General features: G+C 43.9%; 1 protein-coding gene across 1 annotated transcript; it reads left to right on the top strand.

The window, feature by feature from the left end:
• Nucleotides 1-2274: 2274 nt before the first annotated feature.
• Nucleotides 2275-3147, top strand: bhlha9 (basic helix-loop-helix family, member a9). Its single transcript, XM_056285523.1, has one exon. It carries the CDS (start codon nt 2275-2277, stop codon nt 3145-3147), a length of 873 nt encoding a protein of 290 aa, XP_056141498.1.
• The last annotated feature ends 5704 nt before the right edge of the window (nt 3148-8851 follow it).

Genomic DNA, 8851 nt, shown 5'->3' with positions numbered 1-8851 from the left:
TATTCCATCAAGGGCACGGTGAGGTACGTGATAAAATCTTGTGATTTATTCCCGGCGGCTGATAATTGCCGGTGTCTTGTCACCTGTCAAAATGAATGGACGGGGAGAGTCCGAGTCAGTAGTCTTCATGCTCTTTACGCCGCAGCAGTAAACCTGACATGTTTGTGAAGCAATAAATCAGAGCTGACGATAAGGCCTGCTCCCTCTTTTGAGCTGAGTGACTACATTCTACGATGAGTTGAACAATTTCGACACTTTCAGCTATAAAGGTATGCAGAGGACCTTGTTGTATATCTGCCGGGTGACTACAGACGTGTGGAGCACAATAGCTTTGGTGGTTAACTTATGACCAGTGCAGTGCAGTGCAGTTGATGGGACTGCCTAAAAAGAAATACATAAATGCAATGAGACACTTGTCATTGTATCAGTTCAACTGGTCTTGCACAATTCATGAGATTGCAATCACTAAATAAAGATCCTGTAATGAGAATTAAAAATCAAAAAAGTGAAACGATCTGGCAAAACGTTCCCACCTCAGATTGATAGTTGTGATTTGAGAGCCGAGACTCTGGGCTGTAATTGTTCTAAAGGTTGGCGTCTCAGAGCTGCAACATGTTCAATAAAAAGAAGACGGCAGGAAGGAAGTAATGCTTCTCAATGACCCCCAGTTCCCCATTTGAGAGCCTACCCTTTAGTTACCTGACCTGATGCACTTGGCCAGAAGCTTTGCTAAAGGTCACCCAGTTCCCTTTCACTGTCCTCCAAACCACACTGCTAATACAGGCCTTCCCCGGCTTGCACCACTCAAATGCATTGGAAGAATGAAGAAAAATCATTTTGAGGGTCTGCTCTTAAAAGGTATGTACCTCATTCCGTTACCTCACATGGCAGTCTAGAAAACTGCCACCTTAAGTTTTGACATCACAACAGTGTAAATCTGACCAGTTTGAAAAAGTAGTCTTGACTTGCAGTTCTTGTGTAAAATGATGAGGGATCGATATTTTAAGCCAGCAGCAGTAGCAGGCTCTAATTGTAAAATATTTGCCCTTGTTTGTTCCCTAGCTTTGAAGTCAAGGGCCTGTTCTGCTCTTGTCCTCAGGTGCTGCCCAGGCCTGATTTATGGAGACGGGCTGCAGGGAAGCTACTCTAAATTACATGGCCCTTAAAGCCGAATGGAGAGGGAAAGAGGGAGAATCGCCACACTGGAGACAGCTACCTGCAAGGACAAATCTAACCTGTAATAGATAAGAAGGTTCCTCTCCCCCTGCAAGACCTGTGAAAAAGGGGGGAAAGAGGCATAACAGAGATTAGGCCGATTGGATAAATGTGCAATTTGTCATGGACATCCCAGAGACTAATATTAATGGAACAACTATTTAGATGAATGTTACAAATGCCATCACACTGTCATGAGAGCCACACATGACACGGTGTGCATTGGAAATCATTTTAATTTTGACAGATTTTCAGTCATAGTGTTGTAGCATAACAGATGGTGCATTTATAAAGGCAGGAATTATGGGAACAAGAGTCCAAGTAAGTATCTGACACCGAATAAGAGTTCAACTATATAATATTGAACCACCGTTTTAAACTCCGCAGGTTAAAAACAGTCTCTGGTAAAACCACAACATAGTTAATGTCAGGGATTACACAAACATTAACAAGAGGAAAAAGAGAGCCACTGATTTCCGTATAAAGGAATGAGAGGGTATGTTCAGTCGTCATTCCCAAATAACTAGTATGCATTTGCTCATGTATTACCCAGACATGAAATGTTGAGACTCCTAACAAATCCTGTAAAGGATGAGAGGGAGTGTCAGAATAGGAGGAGGAGAAGGAGGAGGAGGTGACAGTGCCATTTGCCTGGAGGGCCCCCATAAACCCAGAGAGAGAGAGGGAGAGAGCGAGAGAGCACCATTCCTCACAGGTGACTGTACCATGTGACTACAGGAGCTTTAAAAAGCAGGCCAACCTGTCTTGTAGACATACATGTAATCACAGGGCCCCAGAGGAGTCAGAGGAGGTGGAGACCCGGGCTGTCGGCGCTGCAGCAAATACCGACAGCCCTACCGACAAACCCAGGTGAACTACGAGGACGACAGTCCAGCAGAGAGATAGAGCAAGAGAGAGAACAACAGCTCAATTTTGCAGCTTTGGAACAAAAAGAGACTACGTGTAGACTACAGCGACTCCTCGCCACCATCATAAAACAACTCCACAGTTGTTTTCCAGAAGTTTCAGCGTGGTATCTACTGTACAGCGGGACTGAAGATGAGCTGTAGCAGTGTGGCGGGGTCAGACTTCTCCGAGGAGGAGCTGGAACTCGGCATGCTTGGCCAGGGTGATGATGAGGAAAGCGATAGTGGTCCCAAGGAGCCTTTCCGAGACAGTGAGGGCTCAGCCAGTAGCCCAAGCCAACCGGAGGAAGGCCAGGCCAAGAAGCGCAGTCGGCCCATCCGCTCAAAAGCTCGGCGAGTTGCTGCCAACGTCCGTGAAAGAAAACGCATTATGGACTACAACCAGGCCTTCAACGCCCTGCGTGTGGCACTCAACCACGATCTCAGTGGCAAGCGGCTGTCAAAGATCGCCACTCTGCAAAGGGCCATCAATCGCATCTCTGCTCTCTCAGTATTCCTAAGCTCCAACCCTCCCAGTAAGCCCTGCGCCCACCGGGAGTGCAACAGGTCCACCATGGGCCCCACTGGAATGGCAGCATCGAGACTTGAGCATACCAGGGTGACCGTTCCTCGTCTGGAGCCCCAAAGTTATGTCCCCTGGCACACACCAATTTCTCACCAAATACCCCAACAAGGCTCGCACGTCCACAGGCTGTCCACGGAGCCACTGGTCTATATGGATAGCATTGGTTCCTCATGCCCGCCATCACCACACTACCCTTGTTACCCCGCTGAGGGGCAGCTCTATAACTCACATGGACATTGCGGTGGAGGCAGCAGCCCCCCCGACCATCCACCAAGCCCTCTCAGGTACCCTCAGATCGGAGAGGGGTTGGGATACCAATGGGGCCCCTGTTCGCAAGGCTACATGGACACTTTCATCGAACCCTCTCCAGCTTTGGGGCTACCCTGGCAGATGAGCTATCTCCAGGAGCCAGGGCCTCAGCACAGCCTCTCCCTGCTTTGACATCAAAACTGAAGCACCTACATCAACTGACATGAGCCCCACAGATGGCTGAAAACACAACAAAACTGTCAAATGATCTCAGGAAGAAGGCTGATGTGAAGTTTTTGTGTTACCGCTATTGCCATCAAATCAGTATTACCCCACCAATGAACTGTTGTATTGTAAAATAGTCACCTGAAAGTAATCACCCATGTATATATAAAAGTGCAATGGCAATCTAGACTGCAGAATGTTGGATGTATTTGTAATAATTTTTTTGGGGTGTTTTGTTTTGTACCACTGCTTTTCAAAATGTCAAAATCCAAAGAATGTTCTGTTAACAGCACTGTAGGACTGTCCCCTACGGAGGAATGTTTGAGTCAAATGTTCTTGTAGGACATTATTTTTTCCCTACTCAATAAGTGAATTATGGGACAAATACTGTTAAACTACTTGTTACATGTTACTATTCTCCTGCTTACGAGTTCTGTTATGTAAATCGATCAGTTTAAAATCATTTCGTACTCGGATATACTATAGTGCCTTTATTGCATGATGCTGGTTGTGATGCAAGAAATTTGAATTTTCACAATGATATGAACCAAGAGCAAAAAAAAAAAGATTAAATTGGAGAAAAAACCCTCAAAATGCTTGACTACAATATCCAAGGTTGTCAAAGAGCATGAACACCATTTAGCAGACTAATCAAAAAAGGAAAAAGAAAAAAGAAGGGACAATGCACCACAATCTGAAAATGCTGAAAAAGTGTTGACTGCATACAAATGAAATGTCAGCAAAAACTGGATTAAGTGTTTGGATTTAAATAACATTCATGTAGAAAAGTGCACTGTTCCATCATTTTTAAATACCCACTCCAACAAAAGACAATCTGTTTGATTGCTTCAATGTGTGAAAAATAAATAAGTTTTTGTATACCGATTTTCAAATTTCATAATTAAACAGTATGATAATATAACTCCATGTTACGGCTGACTTTTGTAACTGTGGCATTTGTAGTGTTGTTTTGGTCCCCTAGATTGTCACAGTGCTCAGCTTTATAGCATTTTATGAGTCTGTATGTACTTGTGTGTGTTTGTGTGGGTCCTTGCCTGTGAGGGTGTGTTTGTTTGTGTGCGTGCATGCACGTGTGCATGTGTGTGCGTGTGATTATAGCCTAAGGTCTGCAGCCTCTTGCTTACGGGGTCTGAGATGACAGAAGTTCTTCACTCAAATGAGAAATGCCCTCACAAGTCCATTCTTGTCATTTTTCAAAGAAATGAAAGTCAAGGGCCTGTTTACACGCAGCAAAATAAAAGTGCGACCCGACAGGTACGGCACCATCTCTGTTTCCGCTATGTGCGCCTCAAACAAGCAATGGAATGCAGGAATGGTGAAAAACATGAATGTGATGTATTATAGATGTGTTGACCTCCCCGGTTTGTTTACATTTGTGCAGCGACAAGCATTTCAGTATCAACAACTCCCGTGCGGTGGCAACGAGTTTAAAAACATTGGCAGTAAAAGGTCAGTTGGTCTGTTGTGCAGATCAAGGAGAGTGAATGGTAACCACAGCTTTCCCTCCCAGTCCAACTATCTCCTGTACTCTAAGGCAGCTTTCCCTCCCCTGCCGAGCAGTTTGTCATGGAAACAGCTTTAATATAAGACTATAGGACAGAACCCACAGACAGATTTATGTGGGTGCAGGAAGGAAGCCGGTGCCCCGTCATCACTGTGGTGAAATCCCCTGTTTGGCTGTGCTGGCCCGCAGGTGAAATTCTGTGTGTGTGTGTGTGTGTGTGTGTTTTAAGGTTGTTTTTTCTTTTTTCAACATCCTGGAGGTCTCCCAAGATCGGCATTGAGTTGCTGCAGAAACAAGTTGGCCCTGGGAGAAGTCCTGCAGGCTCCATGGAGAAATGAATGGTACATTACAACAGCAATTAACACACAGGAAGGAAAGGGTATACGGACAAAGAGATGAGTGAGAAAGGCGGAGTGAATTAATGGGGTGGGAGAATAGAGGCAACAGGGGGAAAAAAGAAGGAGTTTGAGAGTAACCTCAGTCGATCGTTCTTCTACTTCACAGACATGAATCACTGGAAAACTTTGACTCACCAGTCGTAGATGAGTGTGACTGACAGAATAAAATGATGGCATGTCTCTGTCTCCTCCCTCTGTGGCATGAGACCAAGCCGACTGCAGCTATTGTACTCGCAGGTCTACTTGTCTGGGTCCCTCAAGAAACCCTGCAGTAAAAGCAAACAAAACATTTACAAAACATTTCCAGAAAGAGAAAATTTAATTTTTCTGTCACTACTCTAGCATTTTTTTGGAGGGGGGGGGTGTATTACTAACCCCTTCAGGAAGCTTAGCCTTAGCTCCTGACACATCCATTGAAAAGAAACAAGCGTTAGTTTAAAATGGGCAAATACATTTTTAAGCAACGTTTACTCTGTAATACCCTTAAAGGACCACTATACCGATTTACAACCTTATCTCCATCTATCCGACTTTGGGATAGAGTGTGAAAAACGTCTGCAGCTGTTGCCAATGTTTTCTGTGTCTCTGGGACACAGTTGCAAAATTTAGCCTTCTTCCGGCACCAGTGTCGTCATTTGACGTGCTGGTGACGTAGTTGGTGTCAAGGAAGAACTACAGGAAAGTTCAGCTTGGATGTCTAGTCTCCACCTCTGGGGGCGTGCTCTAGTAGATGTCACTCAAAAAAAAAACCTTCCTTGTTCTCTTCGCCTTGTATTGCAAGCTAGCTATGTTTCCAGCAGTGAAAATGGCATCCCAAAATGGGAGTGCAGAGGATCTTATGGACGAGGATACATTTTACAGCGTTCTGGCTGACTCGGATAGTCAACCATATTTGTTCGAACCAGAGTAATATGACCCAAGAAATGCAGCAGAGAGGCAGAGGCTGCTGGTGCATTGGATATGGCCGGTGGGGACCATCCAGATTATGACCTGCCGAGAGCAAACAGCGACTAGTGGTGCAAACAGAAGCTGAAACTATCTGCTGCAATGAATTTCAGCGTGGGCAGTTTTTGTTGCATGCTGTTGCCGACACCGACCCCGAGACAGCCCGTGTATGCGTTACTGTGCATGAAAGTTTTACCCCTCACATGGACAGAGGTGTGTTAGATACATTCTTCAGGATCCCAAAGATGAACTGGAAAAGACAATCAAGACCAGCAGGGCTGTGACGGCAGACGACCATTGAGTGAGTAGGCTATGTTTTGGCCTACAAAGTAATAGCTATAGGCTAGTGTGGTGATACATGGCAATGTTGGACAAGTGGTTTTCTCAACACATTTGTACTGATTGCATGGCAACCACTTGTTACCCAGATCAATTCTATAGTAAATTTTCCCATGTCTCACTGAATTTACTTTGGCAAGCACATTGCCCAATCATCCATCCATCCATCCATTATCCAAACCGCTTATCCTGCTGGAGCCTATCCCAGCAGTCATTGGGCAGCAGGCAGGGAGACACCCTGGACAGGCCGCCAGGTCATCACAGGGCATGTGTGTACAGGTACATTTAATATATTTATGGCAAAATGTGATTTTAGGTCAAATTTAAGTTTATCCTTCAATAGCCTGTTAACATTGTGAATTTTTATTTTTAGTTTGTCTAGTGTATCATTGCCCTTACGTTATTTGCTGTTTTCACTTGGGTAACTTGCAATTACAATGACCACTGTGAAAAACCGAAACCAGCACAGTTGCATTATAACCAAAACTGGCTACCGGTTTAATATGCATGGAAATTTGCACATGAAAACTGTGTTCGATCGCCAGTTTCAGTTGTTATGCAGCTGTGCTGTTTATAAGGTCGGGGATACCTGCAGTCAGCCGAGACTGACGAAGTCACTTAGATGAATGATGAAACTTTTCACCCACTAAACCTTGTGTCCAGATGAACTGATTCAACTTTCTGGGAATAGCTGCTAACATTACAGTATATGAGCAACACTTGCATAGCTTCCTGATGAATAACCACCTTCTTTCCAGTCTTTTGCTCTCTGCAGACAATATCGTCTGGCTGCTTTTTGCTGTTGTTGTTGAGGGGGTGCTACAAGGGGAGAAACATGGCAAAGGGAACTGCATATTCTTGCCTGTCTGTGTCGTACATCACATAACAGCCAACTATCCTTCCCCAATGGTCAGTACAGAGGGCATGCTGAAGCGGATGAAGCAACGGACAAGCTTTGACCATGTGATATGCAAGCCTTTGTGGACACTTTTACCTTGAAGCATATTGGGACTGATCTAGACTTTGTCTTGTCAAATTATGTGCAATATGGTAAACATTTATGTGAATATTGAATAAATAACGTTTTGCTTTAATTATATATACATATGTGTGTGTATAGGAAGCGAGTTACACTTAATCGCCGGCAGAGGGGGGTCTTGCATTGTCGGCACGTATTTTTTCTTTCTAGTGTTTCCGAATTCTGAGTCTTTTGTCCCTCCGAGCTACTGTAGAGCCAGTTCCGTTTTGTGTTACAAGGTAAACACGTATCTATTGTTTGCCCGCATAATTGGGTTTTTAAAATATGGACTGAGCAGCTGAGCATATGGACTGAGCAGTTCTTTAAATGTTTCATTTATTTTTGTGGTCTCAGAAACTTGAGTTCCGTTTTGTGTTACAAGCTGCCTCTTTATGCTGCGAGTGGTGCTGTGTGTGAGGAAGCTAATAAATGCAGAACACCTGCTCTGCCTCAACCGCCATCAGGACTCCTGTCTCCCATCTGTACAACTGTCTTCTCCCTCCGTCCGCCCTGGAGTCAATATTCATTAAAAAATAACACAACACAGAGACTGTTCAAGGGGTGTTTGGGCTGACAGACAAAAGAATTGGGCTACATATACACACACAAACTTGAATTGTTTATTTTCACACTAATTACTATCAAAGTTGGCTGCAGGTACATGTCAGGTATGTGTTAACTGACTGTGCATAACTGCAGTCCACTGACTTCCAGTTTCTACTGCAGTGGTCATACCAGTTTCCTGTTTGTTGGCATGTGCTATTGATAATGGCATATTTTTCGCGATGCCTGCAAGATTTACCATGGATAAATGTCAACGACATGCACAGAGTTGTCGACAAACTTTCGCCTGCACCTACCAGCAAATGGGTGAAAAGTTTCAAGTTGTACATATCAAGGTACGTCCACAATTCCATCCGCCTGTCCCCTCATCCTCTATTGACATTCAAAGTACATGTCTTAATGATTGAAAAATTGAAATGTGTACCTCAAAAACTGTTTACTCCTACTCTGGTAGGAATTTTCATGTACCTTGTGATACACATTACGATGAAGTCACCACGAAAGAGTTATATTTTTTATGTTTTTCAGGAAGTCGAAATTGTGTATGGCATGATAAAATAAGCTAAAATGAAAACATTTGTTATTTCAGTGTAACTTTAAAAGGTACACCATGACACTGACCTGTCTATACTGACATTTGCAATTGCCAAAATTCATTCCAATTTACAGGCACGAGCAGCATTAGCATTTTAGCTAATCCAAATTGTATCACACCATGACACTGACCTGTCTATACTGACATTTGCAATTGCCAAAATTCAGTCCAATTTACAGGCACGAGCAGCATTAGCATTTTAGCTAATCCAAATTGTATCACTCTTTGACTCTGACACACAAAGTAACACCAAATTGTTGTTACCCGTTTCCACACCTGATTCTGAC

This window comes from Lampris incognitus, chromosome 8, assembly GCF_029633865.1.
Source record: "Lampris incognitus isolate fLamInc1 chromosome 8, fLamInc1.hap2, whole genome shotgun sequence".
Lineage (NCBI taxonomy): Eukaryota > Metazoa > Chordata > Actinopteri > Lampriformes > Lampridae > Lampris > Lampris incognitus.
This window is presented reverse-complemented; position numbering and strand designations above follow the sequence as displayed.